General features: G+C 48.3%; 1 protein-coding gene across 1 annotated transcript; it reads right to left on the minus strand.

The window, feature by feature from the left end:
* Positions 1-1,105: 1,105 nt before the first annotated feature.
* On the minus strand, positions 1,106-22,365 carry pof1b (POF1B actin binding protein). Its single transcript, XM_061249297.1, has 13 exons — positions 21,664-22,365; positions 19,794-19,856; positions 8,089-8,354; positions 7,259-7,289; positions 7,075-7,155; positions 6,875-6,967; positions 6,163-6,276; positions 4,799-4,951; positions 3,284-3,409; positions 2,845-2,973; positions 1,779-1,909; positions 1,541-1,655; positions 1,106-1,409 (listed from the first exon to the last, which is right to left on the minus strand). The coding sequence occupies exons 1-12, from the start codon at positions 22,129-22,131 to the stop codon at positions 1,547-1,549; spliced, it is 1,764 nt and encodes a 587-aa protein (XP_061105281.1). The 5' UTR covers positions 22,132-22,365; the 3' UTR covers positions 1,106-1,409; positions 1,541-1,546.
* Between the last annotated feature and the right edge of the window lie 154 nt (positions 22,366-22,519).

Genomic DNA, 22,519 nt, shown 5'->3' on the forward strand with positions numbered 1-22,519 from the left:
ATTGATGTCGTCACTATCCTGATTGTGCCAATCGCTGAAACTTAAATTGTATTGAACCATGACCACATCGCGGGCTCAGTTGTCCTGACAACCTTATAATAGAATGCTCTAATTTGTAATTCGTTTTACGAAGTGTCATCAGCTCGCTTCATGTGGAGAATAGCATCTTCCATTTGCTGAAGCCTATACTAGAAGACATATTGAACCATCATCGTGGTGGCTAAATTGATAAGTCGTGTACCAATAGACGTTCCTGCACTGGAAGCACCTTTATATTCATAAACTATAAAGGAAACTCCAGTTACTAATCAGAAGGTCAATTCGGAAACAGAGAGGAACCCAGTCTAGAGAATCTGTACTGTTACTGTCCAAAGGAGCCTCACTCATAATCTCCCGCTTATAAAGCACGCATTTTCATGACATTTTATTTAGCTGAGGCCTTTATCCAAAGTGATGTGTTTTCTCAAACCATATTTCCAAAATTTCCTCAAATACAATCCAGCCTTTCGGCTTCCACATTCACCATAACACCTGCACCAAATCACCTGCTCAATATGCAAAATATCTCTAAAAATATTTCAGTACAAGACAATCAGAAACAATTTCACCATTACCAATGTAAATGTAAATATGCATGCGCAAAAACGCGGTAAAGAAATGGCGTTAATAGACCATTTATGTCAAAGGGTCAGTTCTGTTTGCTAAAGAGTAGTATTTACATGCGCAGGTGCTGCCACCTGGTGGACAGCTGTGGCGCAGCGAGAGGGACTGCAGGGCTGGAGGGTTGTGCCGATTCTGTAGAGGTGCTGCAGACACCAGGATTAAGCCAGCTGTGGATGTTTAACTTAATGATTTAATTACCAGATCATCAGCAGAACACTGTCTCACACTACACGCACACACAAGCACACACACACTCACACACTCACACACGCACACACGCACACACGCACACACGCACACACGCACACACGCACACACACACACACACACACACACACACACACACACACACACACACAGCCTCAACCCTTCATATACTACACACATGCGCACACGCACTCACACACTCACACACTCACACACTCACACACTCACACACTCACACACACTCACACACTCACACACTCACACACTCACAGCCTCAACCCTTCATATACTACACACATGTACGCACACGCACACGCACACGCACACGCACACGCACACGCACACGCACACACACACACACACACACTGCCTCAACCCTTCATATACTTTACACACAGATGTGCACACCTCCACAAAGATCTTAGGGTCTTGAACCACCACGACCCTAAAAGCCCTGGACCAAGGATGGGTGGGGAGAAAGGGGATGGGGTCAATGTAGGAGGAGGGGGCAACTTCAAAATCTTCTGCTAGCTGGCCTCCTGTGGAGAGAGAAGTAGCTTCTTTAAGGGCTCAGAATGACTTCCTGCTCAATAAAACTACACCTCACTCTCACTCACAAACACACTCACACTCACTCACCCCCTGGTCTACTGCACCTGGTCTACTGCACCTGTTATTAGTCTGTTCCCGTGCTCTCGAAGACCACCGTCCTGGACTCCTTCACCGGGCCCTCGTACTTGTATTGGTCACCGAGCAGCCCCAGGATGGGGTACTGGGTGCTGTACCTACAGGGGCGGGGAGCAGACACACGGCGTCAGGGTGTGCGCACAACCAATCAGGTTTACCGCTTGGTGACGGTGGTCTTGGTCATTATGAGGGAGGAGGTTCAGGTTCAGGTTCAGGTTTACCGTTTGGTGACGGTGGTCTTGGTGACGTTCCTGGAGCTGGAGCTGGAGCCTGAGGTGGAGCCTGAGGTGGAGCCTGAGGTGGAGCTTTCAGTCACAGTCTTCTGCTGGATCGTCTTCAGCCGCCTGATCTCCTGCAGAGAGAGAGAGAGAGAGACTATGAGATATCCTACAGAGAGAGAGAGAGACTATGAGATATCCTACAGAGAGAGAGAGAGAGAGAGACTGAGATATCCTACAGAGAGAGAGAGGGGGAGACTATGAGATATCCTACAGAGAGAGAGAGAGGGAGACTATGAGATATCCTACAGAGAGAGAGAGAGAAAGAGAGAGAGAGAGAGAGACTATGAGATATCCTACAGAGAGAGAGAGAGAGAGAGGGAGACTATGAGATATCCTACAGAGAGAGAGAGACTATGAGATATCCTACAGAGAGAGAGAGAGAGAGGGGGGGGGTGAAGGTTATGAGAGCTGTCGAGAGAGGTAAAGGTGGTGAATGTTAGCTCTGGGCTGTGGAGGTAGAGAAGGGTGTAGGTTCGCTGTGGAACGAGGAGGTACCGAAGGTCTTGGCTGGGAACCAGGGGGCCTGAGGCCTGCAGAATGCTGGGTAGAGCTGTGTGTCTAAGAGCTAAAGCTGGAGTCATTCAAATAAATCAGTGATTGACAGAATAAGACAGTTCCACCCGTAATGAAACTCGTGAGACTTGTGCACTCAGAGAAACACCTGCCAGCACTGGAACTCTGAGCAGGTCTGAACATCTCCCGGAGCCTCAGAGGTACCTAGCTAAGCTAAACACAGGTACAACCAGTACAGGTAAACCATAGGGGTGAGGAAGTAGATCAGGGTTAGGTTTGGAGAGGGGTGACCTTGACAGGGTTAGGGTTAGGGTCAGGGTTAGGGTTAGGGATAGTGTTAGATTAGTGAAAAAAACCTTTGCACTGAACAGTTTGCACTGGAGCCTTTGAGTAAGAAGAATTTCGTCCAAGAATTAGGGTCATGGTGAGTGTTAAGGCTAGGGTCAGGGTCAGCCTGAGTGTCAGAGAGGGATCACGGGCGGGGCGTTAGCACCTCCTCCTGGCTTTTGATGGTGATCTCCCGCTGCTCCAGGCTGCTGAGGAGCTCAGAGATGCGCAGCTGCAGACTCTGGTCGTTCGATGACTGCGAGGAGGTCTCCGTCTGCACCCTCAGGAGCTGCGACTGGCGTGCAGAGACAACACGTGAGTGTGCAGGAAGAAACGCTCGACTACGCTCAGCACAAACGCTCGACTACGCTCAGCTCAACTACACTCGACTACGCTCAACTACGCTCGTGTATGCAGGAAGAGGCACTCAACTACGAGTTAAACAGGTACTTGTTAAGCAGGGATGTGTTATACAGGTATCTACAGGTTAAATGCACAGTGAGGCTGTGAAAAGCTATAATATCTTTTGTTTTATGCTGTCATTATATATATTATATATATACTATAGCAGCTGGAAAAGACGAAAGAGAACTCAGAGCCCTAACCTTGAGAAGCTGCAGCTCCTTGTCCTTCTCCTCCCTCAGGGAGCTCAGCATCTGGTTGTAATGCCTGGACAGCTCCTCTGTTTTAGTCTGCAGGGTCAAACTGCTGCTGCTGCCCTGTCCGGCCAGCTGAGGAGGGAAGAGGATCATGGGAGTTAGAGGCTGAGGAAGGGAAGAGAGGATTATGGGAATTAGAGGTGGGGGAAAGAGAGGATCATGGGAGTTAGAGGCTGAGGGAAGGGAAGAGAGGATGATGGGAATTAGAGGTGGGGGAAAGAGAGGATCATGGGAGTTAGAGGCTGAGGAAGAGAAGAGAGGATTATGGGAATTAGAGGCTGAGGAATGGAAGAGAGGCTCATGGGACTTAGAGGCTGCTCAACATGCAAATGCTGTATCACTACAGGGTAATACACAGTTGACTGTTCCCTCCTAGTGCTTCTGCCAATCCTTATCAGACTGTTGTAATGCCCATGGAATTCACCAAGTGCAAAACTGTGTGAAATAAATCCCTCCATAAACAGACGCCCTGTTCTGATTCACTGCGGTGGAGTGGTTTGGGAAGTGTAGCTGGAGGGCGTGGCCCAAGTCCCGGGATAGGCAGGGCTGCCTGCACCTCAGAACCTCAGAAACGCAAACTATGCAAGTCACGCAGCCAAAACCCAAACTGCAGAAAGTTAGGTAACTAGAAACTTTTGTTTAAAATACAGTGGCAAAGGAATATTTGAGTGAGCCTTATCAGCTGATCTCCAGCCAAACTGCAACACTGTATGTCTGTGTGGAGGAGCTGGCCAGGCCACAGGCCTGAGACAGGGACCCAGGGGGAATACAAGTCCAGGACTGATGCAGCAGTTCGCTGGTAAATGGACAGAATGGCCCGTTCCCATAATCACGTGATGTGATGCTCGGGGGGGCAGTCTGTAGGCCAGTGGCTAAGGTGCTTGACTTGACTGGTGCCAGAAAGGTTGGTGATTCAAGCCTTGGTGTAGCACTAATTGGAATTGCTCTTATCCAGAGCAACGCACAATAAAGTGCAAATCATAACCAGGGACAAGTGTGCTGAATGAGTGAGCACATACACTCTGTGAGCACATTATTAGGTATTTATTAGACATATTCTTTATACTTATTGGTCTTCTGCTGCTGTAGCCTATCCAGTTAAGAGATTTGATGTGTTGTGTGTTCAGAGATGCTCTTCTGCATACCGCTGTTGTAATGTGTGGTTATTTACATTACTGTCACCTTCCTGTCAGCTTTGATCAGTCTGGCCATTCTCCTCTGATGTCTCTCACACCATTCTCTGCAAACTCTAGACTGTTGCACGTGGAAATCCCAGGAGATCAGCAGTTTCTGAGATACTCAAACCACCCTGTCTGGCACCGACAATCATCCAACGGTCAAAAACAGCTGAACCTCTTGATCATGTCTGCATGCATTTAGTTGCTGCTACATGATTGGCTGATTAAATATTTGCAGTAACACGCTGGTGTACCTAATAAAGTGGTCACTGAGTGCAGATACCTTTTGAAGCAGCATGTCCTTCTCCTTCTCCATGGCTTTGAGGCGGCCCTCCAGGTCCTTCACGCGGAAGTCGCGGGAGGACTCTGAGGTGCGGGTGGTGACCAGCTGAGTCTCCAGGGTCCTCTGTGTGTTGCTGCTCTCCTTCAGCGAAGCCTGCGAGAGAGGGCGGCCATTTTACTCCATACTGCGCAGGGCGGCCATTTTACTCATTACTGCACAGAGCGGCCATTTTACTCATTACTGCGCAGAGTGGCCATTTTACTCATTACTGGAGCAGGATGGAGTGGGATGGGGCAGTACAGAGGTCAGTTTGGGCTGCGCGGAGGTCAGTACGGAGGTCAGTTTGGGCTGCGCGGAGGTCAGTTTGGGCTGCGCGGAGGTCAGTTTGGGCTGCGCGGAGGTCAGTTTGGGCTGCGCGGAGGTCAGTTTGGGCTGTGCGGAGGTCAGTTTGGGCTGCGCGGAGGTCAGTTTGGGCTGCGCGGAGGTCAGTTTGGGCTGCGCGGAGGTCAGTTTGGGCTGCGCGAAGGTCAGTTTGGGCTGCGCGGAGGTCAGTTTGGGCTGCGCGGAGGTCAGTTTGGGCGGTGCGAAGGTCAGTTTGGGCTGCGCGGAGGTCAGTTTGGGCTGCGCGGAGGTCAGTTTGGGCTGTGCGGAGGTCAGTACAGAGGTCAGTTTGGGCTGTGCGGAGGTCAGTTTGGGCTGTGCGGAGGTCAGTTTGGGCTGTGCGGAGGTCAGTTTGGGCTGTGCGGAGGTCAGTTTGGGCGGTACGGAGGTCAGTTTGGGCGGTACGGAGGTCAGTTTGGGCTGTGCGGAGGTCAGTTTGGGCGGTGCGGAGGTCAGTTTGGGCTGTGCGGAGGTCAGTTTGGGCTGTGCGGAGGTCAGTTTGGGCTGTGCGGAGGTCAGTTTGGGCTGTGCGGAGGTCAGTTTGGGCTGCGCGGAGGTCAGTTTGGGCTGTGCGGAGGTCAGTTTGGGCTGTGCGGAGGTCAGTTTGGGCTGCGCGGAGGTCAGTTTGGGCTGCGCGGAGGTCAGTTTGGGCTGTGCGGAGGTCAGTTTGGGCTGTGCGGAGGTCAGTTTGGGCTGTGCGGAGGTCAGTTTGGGCTGTACGGAGGTCAGTTTGGGCTGTGCGGAGGTCAGTTTGGGCTGTGCGGAGGTCAGTTTGGGCGGTGCGGAGGTCAGTTTGGGCTGTGCGGAGGTCAGTTTGGGCTGTGCGGAGGTCAGTTTGGGCTGTGCGGAGGTCAGTTTGGGCTGTACGGAGGTCAGTTTGGGCTGTGCGGAGGTCAGTTTGGGCTGTGCGGAGGTCAGTTTGGGCTGTACGGAGGTCAGTTTGGGCTGTACGGAGGTCAGTTTGGGCGGTACGGGTGTCCTACCTGCAGCTGGCGGTTGTTCTCGCGCACGGACGTCAGCAGACGGTCGTACTGCTGGGCCTGATCTGCCTTGAAGCTCAGATCTCTCTCCAGCTCCTCCTTCTCACTCTCCAGCCTCTGAGGGGAGAGAGAGAGAGAGAGAGGCTCTCACACTGCACTGGCAGGGCTCACTTGCCCACTCGCTCATTCACAGGACAGAGTGAGGATGAGGAGGTCTACTTCACAGGACAGAGTGAGGATGAGGAGGTCTACTTCACAGGACAGTGTGAGGATGAGGAGGTCTACTTCACAGGACAGTGTGAGGATTTAGGAGGTCTACTTCACAGGACAGTGTGAGGATGAGGAGGTCTACTTCACAGGACAGAGTGAGGATGAGGAGGTCTACTTCACAGGACAGAGTGAGGATGAGGAGGTCTACTTCACAGGACAGTGTGAGGATGAGGAGGTCTACTTCACAGGACAGAGTGAGGATGAGGAGGTCTACTTCACAGGACAGAGTGAGGATGAGGAGGTCTACTTCACAGGACAGAGTGAGGATGAGGAGGTCTACTTCACAGGACAGAGTGAGGATGAGGAGGTCTACTTCACAGGACAGAGTGAGGATGAGGAGGTCTACTTCACAGGACAGAGTGAGGATGAGGAGGTCTACTTCACAGGACAGTGTGAGGATGAGGAGGTCTACTTCACAGGACAGAGTGAGGATGAGGAGGTGTACCTTCAGGTCTCCCTGCAGGTGGGCTAGCTCCTCCCTCAGGTTGCTGAAGGTGGCAAGGAGGAGCCTCATGGTGCTATCAGCCGTCATACGGGTCTGAGGAAGAGTGAGGAAGAGTGTGGTGTTATAGGGTCTGAGGAAAAGATTGTGCAGTGTCCATCTGTCAAACGAAAGCCAAGGAGAGACACCTCGAACAGACTTACCTGCAGCAGGTAGCGGATCTGCTGCTTGGTCAGTTCAGACAGACCCTTCGGGATCAAACCCTCAACTTCGTCTTTTCTCACCTAGATAGAGCAGGTCAACAGGTAAACTGACAGGTAAGTGCAGACCGTTCCACCTGAGAATCAAGCAATTAACGGGCGAATGAATGAGGTGGAGCCTTCGTACCGTGAAGTCACTGGAGGTAAAGCTGTGTTTCCTGAAAATGACAAAAAGGAAAAGTTTGCAAAGCACTGAAGGCATCTGAGAGTGAAATCAAACAGACAGACAACTAACCACATAGGCAAAGTTAAACAGTCAGACTTCTCTTGAATTTGTGAGCGACATTGGTCATCAAAACTATATCATCCACAATCCAAACATTCCTCTTGGATGATGGTTCAGGGGAAACTATGCCGTATTTGGTTGGCTGGAAATCCGGCAGCTAATGAAAATGACCGGCATTCCTTCTGCAGGTGCCAGTGGACCCTCACCTGTACAGGTATATTTAGAACAGTGCTCAGCCTGGATCCCTGCGGCCAGGGCGTGAGGTGGGGCAGCAGAGATGAACTGAGAGCTGCCACATTAACAGTCTGTACTCATTTGTCATTGTGCCTTTCCCTCTCAAAACCTGTATTTACAGCATGGGGTCAAACAATGGCTTTGTAAACCTTGTAATCACCCAGGAGGACTGACTGCTCCCTGTCTGCGGTAACTGGATACGTGTCTGTGTGTCTGTGTGTGTGTAATACCTATGCCAGGTGAGCTTGACTCAGATTAAGTTGCAGCCTGTGATTTTCATGTTTGAACCCATCACAGAAGCACAGCGTGTGATTTTCGTGTTTGAACAGAAGCGCAGCGTGTATCAGGTTTATGAGAGAATAAAGAGACCGTGATGGACTGCAGCTGATTGAGTTTGGGGGTAAAACTGAGAAGCACACAGGAGAGAAGAGGGAGCAGACAGCCGGGTTCAGACCCGGGTTCAGACCCGGTCTCTGGGGAGAGGAACCGTGACGTACCGTCCGCGGATCTTGGACACGTGGTCGGAGATGCAGGTGTGAATGTCGCAGTTCTTGCGGTAGATGTCCGCCAGGAGCTCGCCGAAGAAGCGCGTGTCGAGCTTGGCCTGGGGTTCGATCTGCGGGACCTCGCTCCGCACTGTGACACGGGACACCTTCTTAATCACTGGCTGCACCTCAATCACCTCCTCCACCTCCCGCTTTATCACCTCCTCCACCACCTCCTCCACCTCCTCTTCCTCCTCTTCCTCCTCCACCTCCTCCTCCTGAGGGAGAAACAAACAACAAGCAGGATGATCAGAGACTGTGCCTTTACACACAGGCACACACACCAAATCAGGAACACACACAACCTGCCGTCCCAGGAACACAGACAACAAACAAGGATAAAATAAATCCCTGTAAGACTTAGGGTTATTACATTGGAGTTATTTAGCTGACACTTTTATCAAAACCGACTCGACTAAACAGGGGAAAACCCCCCTGGAGCAATGTGGGGTTAAGGGCCTTGCTCAAGGGCCCAACAGCTGCACTCATCTTATTGTGGCTACACCGGGGCTTGAACTTCTTAGTACAAGAAAAAAAAAAAATTTTATTCAAAGATAGATGGGCTTTAGATATTTGTTCATATTTATTGTAAAATTAAAGACAAATATGGTTCTGAAAACTATGCTATAGAACTTGACAAAAATAAAAAGGAGGGATGTGGGATTAAACAAACATCTGTCTGCCTGTGTCATCTCTTCAAGCATGACTCTAGTTTATGTTTGTGTGATTAATGATGCGTCATATAGTCCCATATGGGATGGGCCACATGAGTGTAATGACACAGAAATACTCATTCATTCCCCACTGGTATGGGAATGTTTAGTAACTAGGTGTCACATTAGGTGCACTAATGTTCCCCTATACTGTAAGTTGCTCAGAGCATCTGCTAAATGAATGTAATGTAAACAGAAGAACTGACTGAAACCAGAGTTCTCCGTTTATATGTTGAGGACACACTGCAAAGTACCAGACACCACTGAGTTCAGTCATCAGCCTGCATTGCTCCTCCAATAGATAAGAAAACAGAACTCATGCACACCTGTCTGCACAGAACGGCTGAAAAATCTCCCAGCAGCACGCTCTGCTGCCCCCAGGTGGCGGGGGGGAGTGTGTGCAAGTGGAACTGAAGCTGGCCCGACATGGCGTGCGTCGACACGTTTAAGCTTTCCCCGCTTTAGCGCAATGGTTGGCTCGCCCTAAATTATGTACACCACCGCTGCTCAACGCCATGGCCTGTGGGCCAAGGTATCTGCAGGCATTTGGCTCAACTGTGTGCTACACCACCTGATTTCAATCGCTAGCTTATTATCTGAATCAAGCAGTTAAAATAATTTAGCGAAATCGGTCGTGCGCGGTAGGAGCAAATGCCTGCAACCCACAGGACGTGGAGTTGAGCAGCACTGATCTGCACTGACACTTTAAAATCTCCCCGCTTAATCATAATGATCTGCAGTGATGCTTAGAAGCCGCCCCGCTTTAGAGGAATGGTTTGCTCTCCCTATCTGATCTACTGTGACACTTCAGAACCTCGCTTTAGCGTAATGGTTTGTGCATGTTGTCACTTGAAGGCCTGCTCAGAAAAAACGAATTTCCTCCCAAAAACCCGTCAGTCTCAGTTGTTTGTGGAGGGCGAGGTGCAGGAACAGGGAGTATGTGCACATCAGGGCAGAGCAGGTGACACTCCAATCACCCTGCCACATTCAAAAAATGCAAAACGAATACCTACCAGTTATCAATAGAATGCAGCTTACGTTCCCTGCTTGTCAAAACATGCCGTGCCACACCGCCATTCTTCTGCGGTCGACTAAATATTTTTACCGGTGAACAACAATACCACAAGCATCAGCGCTAGATATATCATTTCACCACACACGATTACAGACATGCCAGCCAATCAGCTGCTGGGGTTGGGGTGTGGGTGGAGATTTGTGGTTGACAGGCATCAGTCAAATGTGTGACTGAAAGGATCTGTGTTTCAGCGCTCTGACTCCAGCTCTGACTCCAGCTCTGACTCCAGGTCTGACTCCAGCTCTGACTCCAGCTCTGACTCCAGCTCTGACTCCAGGTCTGACTCCAGGTCTGACTCCAGGTCTGACTCCAGGTCTGACTCCAGGTCTGACTCCAGGTCTGACTCCAGGTCTGACTCCAGGTCTGACTCCAGGTCTGACTCCAGGTCTGACTCGAGGTCTGACTCGAGGTCACTCATAGGTGTAACTTTCATTTATTTACAAAAATTTCACCAACTAGCTTTTCACTTTTCATGTTTATTAACATCAAACACAGATTGGTGTTATTTTGATACTGTTTTGAAGAGGTTGCAATAATGATAATATTGTTGTGAACAAGGTTTTTCCTGCATAGAGAATCCAGAGGTGGCCTCAATCAGAAGCGCTTTGATCAAATCTTGCGCCTGCCTCCGCAAAATTATAACTGGTGTCAGCATAAAAAACATCATCAATGCCAGTGTTGTGCATGAGGATTTCTATCACTTGTAATTGAAATGGCAGCTGTTGGGTTGAGAAGGGAAAAATCCACCCTGGTCTTGCAATAAGGAGGCTATCCAGTCAGTAAAATACTTCACACTAGATACAATTACGACAGTCTTTATTTCTGCAGAAAGAGCGGGACTCAACACCATTCCCACTGACAGACTCAACACCATTCCCACTGACAAACTCAACACCATTCACACTGACAGACTCAACACCATACACACTGACAGACTCAACACCATTCACACTGACTGACTCAACACCATTCACACTGACAGACTCAACACCATTCACACTGACAGACTCAACACCATTCACACTGACAGACTCAACACCATTCACACTGACAGACTCAACACCATTCCCACTGACAGACTCAACACCATTCCCACTGACAGACTCAACACCATTCACACTGACAGACTCAACACCATACACACTGACAGACTCAACACCATTCACACTGACTGACTCAACACCATTCACACTGACAGACTCAACACCATTCACACTGACAGACTCAACACCATTCACACTGACCGACTCAACACCATTCACACTGACAGACTCAACACCATTCACACTGACAGACTCAACACCATTCACACTGATCCCCTAGAGGGGCTGTGCGTGCCAGTTAAGGACAACCGCCTCATTAAGAACACAAAACTTCTGATCCTCCTGTTTACCATGTTTCTTGCTCGAGGCCAGGAGGAGTTGTAAATTCCTGCCCTGCGAGATATTCTTATGTGGCTTCACACAGTAACTTAGTCATCTCCTGTCATATAAAAGAAAGAATGCTGATCAGGAGAGAACACATAATTATAATTTATGTATAAAAACAAATATAATGAGAATGATAATCATAAGAAAGTTGCAAACATGTTCACCCTCCAAGGCATTGCTGTGATGTGGTGTTCTATTGTAATCTTGTAGCCTAGTGACTAAGGTACATGACTGCAGCCTATTGGCTAAAGTACTTGACTGGGACCTGGACGGTTGGTGGTTCAAGCCCCAGTGTAGCCACAATAAGATCAGTGCAGCTGTTGGGCCCTTAACCCCACATTGCTCCAGGGGGGATTGTGCCCTGCCTAGTCTAATCTACTGTAAGTCATTTTGGATAAAGGCATCAGCTGCAATGTGATGTTATGAGAGTGCAGCAGGAGCTGCTACTGAAGACAAACACAAGGCACCTGTATGCACACCTGTACCACAGCACCTGTATGCACACCTGTACCACAGCACCTGTATGCACACCTGTACCACAGCACCTGTATGCACACCTGTACCACAGCACCTGTATGCACACCTGTACCACAGCACCTGTATGCACACCTGTACCACAGCACCTGTATGCACACCTGCACCTGTATGCACACCTGCACCACAGCACCTGTATGCACACCTGCACCACAGCACCTGTATGCACACCTGTACCACAGCACCTGTATGCACACCTGTACCACAGCACCTGTATGCACACCTGCACCTCAGCACCTGTATGCACACACTGCATTCTGATCAAGACTTGGCACACAAGCTAATGATATTAAAAACCCTAGGAGCGATTTCTGTTTTAATTTACTCATGGCAAGCGAGCTAGCAAGAGCATGACATCACATTTCCTCAACAAACAAAAAAAATTGCACTCACGATTTCCTTTTGTTTAGAACAGCACTTCATGTGTATTTTACTAGTTATGGATGTGATGCTTTAACTTGTGGGAGAACCTATGCACTTGTAAGTCACTTTGGATTAAAAGCGTCTGCCAAATGACTAAAATGTAAATGTAAAATGTAAATTAAAATTCATTTCAAAGCCAAATTACATTATGAGGCAAATTATAATTATACTGTATTATGCAGATGACTGGCACTGTACGAACAGCATACATTTACATGATGCATGCTGTAAAACAGATGGTGGCACGTAGACTTCAGGATAAGAGGACTGGATGAGGGAAGGATGTTTGAGGTTTTCAGCGTGATGTGGCAGACTGACCGTGTGAAACTAAAACATTCAGCCTTTAATCAGCCGCTTGTTTCCGTGCGGCGTGACAGAGTGCAGACCGGCAGGACCGCATTCCAGCAGGGAGCCGAACACGCACCAAGAGCTCGACTCTGCAGCCACACCCAATCAACATCATCCAGCGTCCAATCAGGACCGCCTGCGCTCATCCAGCGTCCAATCAGGACCGCCTGAGCTCATCCAGTATCCAATCAGGACCGCCAGAGCTCATCCATCGTCAAATCAGGACCGCCTGCGCTCATCCAGTGTCCAATCAGGACAGACAAGAGCTTATTCAGTGTCCAATCAGGAGAGGCAGACAGCTCATTCAGCGTCCAATCAGGACAGATAAGAGCTCATTCAGCGTCCAATCAGGAGAGTCCAATCTAATAATGCTGCCTTAACTGATTCCAATTACTCATTCAGTCAAATGCATTTAACTTCATTAAATCACATTATATAATCAACAGTTATTTAGACACCACAAATAACACATTTCATTATGTGCAAACCTAATTCAGCAAATAATTGAATGAAGGCTAGAATAAAAACCAGCACACACACAGCCCTCCATGGCACTGAGAGACCAACACACACACAGACACACACACACACACACACACACACACACACACACACACACAGCCCTCGATGGCACTGAGTGAGACCACTGCTCTACATCTAAACTAAATTAGATACGCTAGACGCAAGTAAAGAAAGAATGGCCAATAGGTGCTATATCAGTATGGAGCTAAATAAAATGGAAAATGTGTAATCATCAAAAACTTTCATACATGGCCTATATTCTAAACTTATCCCAAACTATAGGTAACTGGATCCAGCCGGTTCCAGCCGGTTCAGCTGCTCTGCGAGGGGTGACCATTGTGGGAGGAGTTACACATTCTATAAACACATTCCACTCCAACAGCAGATACACATGTAACCGAGGGCAACAGCTCCAACTCAGACTAACCAACACTTTCACTTCCCAAATTTCATCGAATGGCATGCGTCTAATCGGTTCAATATATGGCGTAACGCTTACAACTTAAACCACCTGAGCCAAGACATTTTGGACATGGCACATATCCCAGGCTGGCAGAATAAAACATGAATAATTCATAATTAAGCGAACAGCGGAATTGTCTTATGTAACGCCTCGGATAGTGAAAGTCGGTTAATTGGAAACACACCGCAGAGGATAGAGTGACAGGCAAACAGTCAAACCTTAAACTCTGAGAGCTTGTGTCTCACTGGAATGCAGCTAAAGCAGTTTTGATCTCTCAACAGTCACTTTTTAAGAAGCGTTACACTGTCTATTTGGGCTCCAGGCGGTCCACAGAGCATGACCTGACCCACGCGGGAGAAAGAGCTCCATCCCATCCTTGACGCACCCGATTCTGAGCCCGGGGAGGGGTGAGAGACCGGGTGACAGGCCACTGCAGTATGCCCACTCAGAAACACACCAGGAAACACTTCAGCCTGATTCCACAGGGGGACGGTGTCTACAGTCTGCCACCCACACACTTGGTTAAAGTCCTGACATGGGTCTTTCAACCTGCGACCTAAATCCTCCTGTTTTAATTGGCTAAAAAAATAGCACAGCTGGTGTGTGGTGAGCGTTCTGGCACAAAATGGCTGCCGTTGCGTCACCCAGGTGGGTGCTACACATTGGTGGTGGTGGAGGCGAGTTTCCCCCTCATCACTGTAAAGTGTGAGAAAAGCGCTCTATAAATGCTACGATCTACCTACATCTGCATATCACAAGTGTTGATTTGTGATCAAAGCCTGCCAGAAAGTTACCGGTACTAATCTCTGGGGCACACCCCAACATAGTTACAATACTCACACGCTCCTTAACTTACCTTCACCTGAGATGCAACCTGCAGTTTTATGAGTTCATTTTCAGAGTACAAACAACATTCCTGCTTAGCTCATATCATGTTGATCCCTGATCTCATTTGAATACGGATTTACGACACAAACATGTTTGTCATTCTAAGGTCACATTTGCATGCCATGTGCCTGAATTTATAATCACAACAGGTTTCCCGCTCATTAAAGGATAACACCTGTCCTTTTAATTTTCAGAATTGTCAACATATCTTATCCCGACACAACGTTCTGTCCAGCTCATCAACTGCTTTTTTCGGTGTGAAAAGTAATTATGTTTTAAGCAGACTGACAATAATGCAGCAGTATGCATGTTCATGCTGTGTGTGTCACATGAACCCAACACACCGCTCATGGGCACTACCGCCCATGCATCTTGCCTCAGTTCTGCGGTCTGGGCTTCCCCTGTCTCGCCTGCTCAATACCAGTTCAGATGTATGTAAATGCACCAGCACTCTGAAAACAGTGCCAATCTCACTGAACAATCAGCCAATTTGGTATCAAATAAACTACCCTGTTTATGCTTTACATCCTATTTTCTGTAAATGAAAACATGTCTTTCAGAGCTGTATTTAAAGACTTCAGCACACAACAGAACGAGAGTGAGTGAGTGAGTGAGTGAGTGAGTGAGTGAGTGAGTGAGTGAGTGAGTGAGTGAGTGAGTGAGTGAGTGAGTGAGTGAGTGAGTGAGTGAGTGAGTGAGTGAGTGAGTGAGTGAGTGAGTGAGTGAGTGAGTGAGTGAGTGAGTGAGTGAGTGAGTGAGTGAGTGAGTGAGTGAGTGAGTGAGTGAGTGAGTGCGTGCGTGCGTGCGTGCGTGCGTGCGTGCTGACCAGGTGTAAATATCAGACAGGTTTAGGGGTGTGTGTGTGTGTGTGTGTGTGTGTGTGTGTGTGTGAGTGTGTGCTGACCAGGTGTAAATATCAGACAGGTTTAGGGGTGTGTGTGTGTGTGTGTGTGTGTGTGTGTGTGTGTGTGAGTGTGTGCTGACCAGGTGTAAATATCAGACAGGTGTCTGCTTTCACACACCTTCAGTAATGGAGCAGGATGTTGGAACTGTGTCAGGAGGGCAGTTCAGCAGTCTTTCAAAAGAAACCCAATCCCAACACAAAACAAACCCAATCCCAACACAAAACAAACCCAATCCAAACACCATCAAAGTTCAAGGACTCAATGGTCCAGTCCTCAAAATCACAATAAGGGGAACATGGACCCCCCTAGGAAATGAAAATTCTTCTACAGAAAATAAAAACTTTCATTCTCACAAATCAACAATGAGAACAGTATTTTTTTTTTTTTGTTATGAGAAATTGTGGGCCCACAGAACTGCACCACCCAAAACCACACTTGCACAGACTTGCCACAACAAAAGCATAAAAATGCTATGCTATTGATACAAACGAAACTGCATTTGACAGGAGGGTGAGACACTGTATTAGTATTTCAACTAGCGAATTGCCATCTGGCACAGCCGCTCCAAACGGAAGAAGGAGGACTTTGTACATAAATTCAACCCCCAGGTACAGGGCAATCAGGAGCAGCATGAGTCATGTGTGCGTCCTGAGAAAAACAGCGAAGCTTACTCCCAGTCTCATGTAAAGCTGCTTTTACCCAGAAACCCTTGCCAGTACACCACACACAGGTTGTCACTGGCCTTCACACAGGGTGGGGCTCTACGTTTCCATGGGAACAAGGCAAGGTGGAGAAAGCATGGACTTAAATTAAGTGGGAGTGGTGAAGTTGGCGTTAGCACGGCTAACGCACAGCACCACACAGAACGTTCCGTATGTCAGTCAAATACGGGAACCGAAATAAGGTACCGTCATAAACACAAATGTAGGTGACTGTTTGCGACGAAGGCTGAGTGAGCTTTCTGCATTCGTCTCAAGGCCGAACGAAGGAGACTTTGGATACTGAGTGTCCTTCTCATTCTGAAGGCGTTCGCAGAAATCTGGGCGGTGTTAGCGGCGAGCTAAGCCACCTCTCGGCTAACCAGTCATCTGGAAAAGTACCAGCACAGCTAGAGCCCCGGGAGGCCCGTTGCCCCGGGCGACAGAAGTGACTGACAGCCGGCCAGACCCAGGATTATAATGATTATAATGTTTGAACTTGACGGCTCCGAAGCTGGAGGGCCGTTTTTCGAGCCCCATGAAGCAGCCGTGCATCAGAGGAGCACAGCGCGGTGCTGAGTGAGGAGCGCTGATGATCGCACTCTCCCGGGCCGCGCGCCAGGAACGCCGCCAGCCCGCGTCTGAAACCCGACCCCTGGGTGTGTCCCTCCGCCCCACCCTGCTCGCCGTCACGCGCAGCTAAAACTGTTAGCCTCACCTGCACAGGTACGGCTTCACCTGCTCAGGTACGGCTGCTGCTGCTCGCCCCCGGGAATGTGGGTGCGTCCTGAAGCGAAATTCTTTAAATAATGGGAGGGAGGTATAAAAAGGCAAAAATAATGTTTAAACTGTTTTCTTTCCCTCCTGTAATACCTGGAATTCCACTGCTTCAGTAATTACAGAGAAACGTCAGGACTGCTGCGATTCTTAAACACAGCTATGACAGCAAGCACAGGTGGGCTGAGCACGAGTCTACAGTAACCTGGGCCTAACCTGGGCCTAACCTGAGTCTAACCTGGGCCTAACCTGAGTCTAACCTGGGCCTAACCTGCGCCTAACCTGAGTCTAACCTGAGTCTAACCTGGGCCTAACCTGGGCCTAACCTGGGCCTAACCTGGGCCTAACCTGAGTCTAACCTGAGCCTAACCTGGGCCTAACCTGGGCCTAACCTGGGCCTAACCTGAGTCTAACCTGAGTCTAACCTGGGCCTAACCTGAGTCTAACCTGAGTCTAACCTGGGCCTAACCTGGGCCTAACCTGGGCCTAACCTGGGCCTAACCTGGGCCTAACCTGGGCCTAACCTGGGCCTAACCTGGGCCTAACCCGATTGCACCTCAGTGCTGCCTCAGTCCTAAAAGCCATGGGTGGTCGTGAGTTAATTACATAGTGTGTGAGTGTGTGAGTGTGTGTGTGAGAGACAGTCTGGCTTGTGCTTTCCTTTCTCACGGCCCTGCATGGTCAGACACACACTCACACACTCGTTAGAACATGTTTAACCACAGTGGCCCATAAAATAATTCCTTCAAAAGTGCGAGGGGAAGAACCCTCCCTCTCTGTCTCTCTAGAACGAGGCAGCAGGTCTTCAAGCCTAATATTTAGCAGACAAAACTCAGAGGGTATGTCAGTTTCCAAATCGTACAATTCTCTCATTGTCTTTAAGCAGTGTCACCTGTCCCAGTGGGACTCTCAGCCAGTCGACACCGGCAGGGTCAGAGTGGGGAGCACCTCTGCACTAAGAGCAAATACCTCAGCACCTAAAATGACCAACGTGTGATTAATAAACAGGAGCGAGAGGAAGGAGGAGCAGTCGCATGATGAGGTTTACTAGATTCTCTTCCCCTCAATCCCCTCGTCCTGGAAGTTATGCAACAGCCACCTGGAAAGACTCTGCAATACCAGTTTGTCTTTAGAGCGTTGGATCATCAGCTACGAAACAGCGCAGATCTCTGTACAGTTCAGACAGACCGCAGCACAAGCCCAAAATAGCCCACACCGATGTGAAAATCACTCAGAAGTGCACTGTTTGAAAGGGCCAGTGAAACTTTGAAGCCTTTTCAACAGTATAAAGACAATAGATGAAGGGCTTGAACAACAACAGTCTGTTGTTTCAGCTTCATAATAATCCCCACCGTAGTCCATTAAATATTCATCGGAAATAACCAACGCATAATTGAGGACCGTGCACTGAAGGTAATCAGCTGAAGGGGAAATGAACGCATCACACACACTTTGTTTGACTGCTCGAACACAGGAGTTCTCCTGCTACATATGCATGGGATCAGCTAGCCTGCTTTAGCCTAGCCGCCTTTTCAGTAAGGATATCTTTCCATTCGTTTGAATAATTGAACTGCAGGTTGTGTTGCCTTCACAGTTTCCAGTGAGTCTAAATAAACGGCATCTTAGCCTGTTAGCCTTCTGAGCCTGAAGCAGGGTTACCGAGTTAGCTGGATAACTGCACTGAGTAAAACCCGAAACAGGGCCCTGTATCACAAAGCAGGATGACTGAGTTAGCTGGATAACTGCACCGAGTAAAACCCAGAACAGGGCCTTGTATCACAAAGCAGGATTATTGAGTTAACTGGATAACTGCACTGAGTAAAACCCAGAGAGCAGGATTACTGAGTTAGCTGGATAACTGCACTGAGTAAAACCCTCCCCAATCTGGAACACGGACTGAAGTAAAAGGAGCCGTTCTGGGTTTTTCCAGCTTCAGTAACGCGGCTCTGTGATACAGGTGTGGCTGCTCGTAGCTGCAGATACGAGAACACATGAAAAAACAAGGATAAAACAGGGCGATTGACAGTTTTACACCTGTCTCATTAACATTATTGAAGAGAGATCCACACCTGGAGTCTCTCCCAAGTCTCTCGGGCGAGAGCTACAACTCAGGAGGGTGTGGTTGCTCATTTCACTGTCAAAAAAAACACTCCTCAAGAGATTAAACGACCTGTTCCACGAGTTTACATCAGCGCTGTTCCCTCCAAAACACGTCCAGGTAGCAAGAAAACCATTTCAAAACATCAATCAGTCTTGTCAGGCTTTATTCATAGAGCACATTTCAAACAAAAACAGCAATGTTAGTCATAAGCATTTCTGCAACAAACACAGTATAGATACATATATGTGTGTGTGTGTGTGTGTGTGTGTACAGGGGTGGCAGTATTATCATAGTTTACATAGTGCAAGTGTGCACATGTTGCTGTGCAGGTGGGGGCAGCCTAGTGGCTAAGGTACATGACTGGGGCAGCCTGTAGCCTAGTGGCTAAGGTACATGACTGGGGCAGCCTGTAGCCTAGTGGCTAAGGTACATGACTGGGGCAGCCTGTAGCCTAGTGGCTAAGGTACATGACTGGGGCAGCCTGTGGCCTAGTGGCTAAGGTACATGACTGGGGCAGCCTGTAGCCTAGTGGCTGAGGTACATGACAGGGACAGCCTGTAGCCTAGTGGCTAAGGTACATGACTGGGGCAGCCTGTAGCCTAGTGGCTAAGGTACATGACTGGGACCCGGAAGGTTTGTGGTTCAAGCCCCGGTGCAGCCACAGTAAGATCAGTGCAGCTGTTGGGCCCTTGAAATAATTGCAAGGGGGATGAATGTGCGTGAATGCGGATGTGTGTGCATGCAGGTGCATGCTGCGCGCGTGTGTTGCTGGCTCATCACCTGCGGAGCTGGCTCAGGGCTGGACACCTGGCTCACCACAGAAGACGTTTTCCCGTTCACACTCTGCATCAGAGAAAGCCAGGAGTCACAAATCAGCACAGAGAATATGCCTATCTAGCAATTTGCCACAGATTAATGCATTTTTATAGTTTGCTTTAGCAGTTCAACTAAATAACATAACTTCCATTTCAGGATAAGTGTGTTGTAGGAAATTGGAAAATGAAAAATATACCAGTACAAAAATGACTGAACAATTAAATGGTGGTCAACCTTTTTTGTGTCTTTTTGCCAGGGCCGTGCAACTTGTTTCAAATGCATGTTCCATAGAAAGGGTGCAATATAAAGCTTGGTATGATATAGGCTAATTCCCTCTTAAGATCACCATTATCCTTCAGCCAACTTCACAGCTTGACTCATACTGGCAAATGTTTACAGTGAAGAAGCAATTTACTCAATCCTGTCTCACCACCCCACATGCCGTAATTACACATGATACGCGCTAAAGGAAACGCGTCGCATGTCTATCAGGCGGGTGCAATAACTCTCACGTTTGACTCACAACTATAGCTCCTCAGTAATCTTCGCTGGATCTTTGCAGGATTACGGAATAGATATATAGCGGATTACTAGAGTACAGCGCGCGCATTTCTTGCTACAAAACACGATTGTACCGAAGTGTACCGGGCGGTGTCACGCTGAAATACGACGCCACAGAACACTGACCCCAGGGTCCCATTCCTACCTAAAAAAACAACCCCCAGGTCACCTCTCCAGTACTTTCCCTGTGGAAAATTGACCCACATATTGTAATCTAGGTTTTTTGCCTTTGGAGTCATTTTCCATAAAACCACTGTAGGATAGGATACTCATTTTATCAGTGAGGTCACCACCTGACACAGGCCATGTCTGTACTGACCCCACAGGGTAGCTCACTCACAATGGGCTGAACAAGATTCGCCCCATTCCTCAGGTAATATAGTGGAATACACGAGATTTTACTTTGGGCAACAACAGCCCTCCCCTCCGCCCATTTCAGAGGAATCTTATCTTATCAAGTGCATTGTTTGTTTTCCACCATATCCTTATCTGAAAGTATAACGGGATAACGGATGTTATGGTTTTAACTCGATTACTCAAATCCAATTACTACCTGCCACCATGACTAATGAAAGCAGTTTGTGGGATTAGCGCACTGGTGAACGGAGTACTGTGGGGCCCCGCGCAGAATAGCATAGCAGCGCTACTTCTGCAGGACCAGCGTTAAACATGAGGTCATCCTCCTGAATAAACATCTTTGCGCAGCTTGAGAACCACGCTGATTTTCAGAAAATCGGAATGAGTGAGAAATATGAAATATGGAAATATTCAATGTTTCTGACTTCTCTGAACCATGCCTGTTTTATGCCCCACTTTTTTCAGTTTGTTTTCATTTTTATGCAGTTCATTGATACAGGTAGCCTAATGAATGTCGGGTATTAGAAACTGCTGGAAAGTTCTGAACACTTGTCCAATTAAAGACAAGCAATTTTGTGTTATTTTAAACACATTTTGTGTTGCAAAAGTAGACTAGTTACTGAAATGGCCGATGCAGTGCTGAAATTAACACAAAAGAATGAACACAAGTGTAGGATATTAACACATCCCTTTTGAGAGTGTAGTAAGGAGACCAAATTAAAATGGAAAAACCAGAGTATGCCATTTTCATAGTAGCTACATTTTTGAAAATGTCAAATAAATAATGAAAATGCAACGGAATGAGTTGGTCTACTTGCCCTGTATTTCAATTAATCAGTAGTATAGACTGAAACGCAGAGGTCAATACTCTGAATACCGAACAAATCAAATACAGTAGACAGAGCCGTGAACTCACCCCATCAACAACTGTCCGCTGACGAATTTCCAGGTCTTCCTGACTGCTCACACTGTAGTTCCGCAGATAAACGGGTGATACGGCTTGGCTCACGATTTGGGGTGCACTGTTTTGGACGATCATATAGGATTCTGCCGGCATAACTCTCCTCTCGACGGGAACCAGGTAGCGCATAGTCCCGTAGACGACATTGCTGTCCGCCGCGCCTCCATAGTGCACCTGAGACACCGCGCCTCCATACTGCACCTGATTCACCGCGCCTCCATACTGCACCTGAGACACCGCGCCTCCATACTGCACCGGAGACACCTGGGACACCGGGACACCCACGGTTCTGTAGCTGGAATAGGTCGGGACTTCATTCGTGGTGTATTGGACCGTTGACGCGGTGTTAATCGGCAAGGTTTCCGAAGATACGCTCACTGTTCTGTAGGAAGAAACGCCGTGGGCGCCGAGTGGCACAGACATGGTGACGTTTGCAAAATAAATCGCTAGCTAGCCAGCTATCGCAATAAATGTTGTAAGGGCAACTCCAAAAAACGTATTCACAGGAGTGGCCTATTGAGAATTATGAACTATTTGGTTGGATTAGTAATTACGATAGCCCAATTCCGCAGATCGCACCCTTCCCGAAATTGAACTACTTCCTTAAATGCAATGATACGAGTATGATCGTGTTGCATATCCGAGGGACGGTATATGCAAAGTGAGCTCAGTGAAACCTTTCCGCCCCCTGATCCCATACGCTCCTGTAGCTACCTGCAGGTTTACCTGGGGAGGGAGGGGACGACGTCAAAGAGCTGTCAATCAAAGCTCCAAGACTTTCAGTTTAATTTAGGGTTTACCAGAGGTGACT

This window comes from Conger conger, chromosome 7 (assembly GCF_963514075.1).
Source record: "Conger conger chromosome 7, fConCon1.1, whole genome shotgun sequence".
NCBI lineage: Eukaryota > Metazoa > Chordata > Actinopteri > Anguilliformes > Congridae > Conger > Conger conger.

Excerpts from the sequence above, each read along its gene's own strand:
- pof1b (XM_061249297.1), bottom strand. The coding sequence starts at position 22,131 with ATGTCTGTGCCACTCGGCGCCCACGGCGTTTCTTCCTACAGAACAGTG. Across the intron at positions 4,952-6,162 it reads AGAACAACCGCCAGCTGCAG|GCTTCGCTGAAGGAGAGCAG; the intron begins GTAGGACACCCG and ends CCTCTCTCGCAG. Across the intron at positions 3,410-4,798 it reads AGGACATGCTGCTTCAAAAG|CTGGCCGGACAGGGCAGCAG; the intron begins GTATCTGCACTC and ends TTCCCTCCTCAG.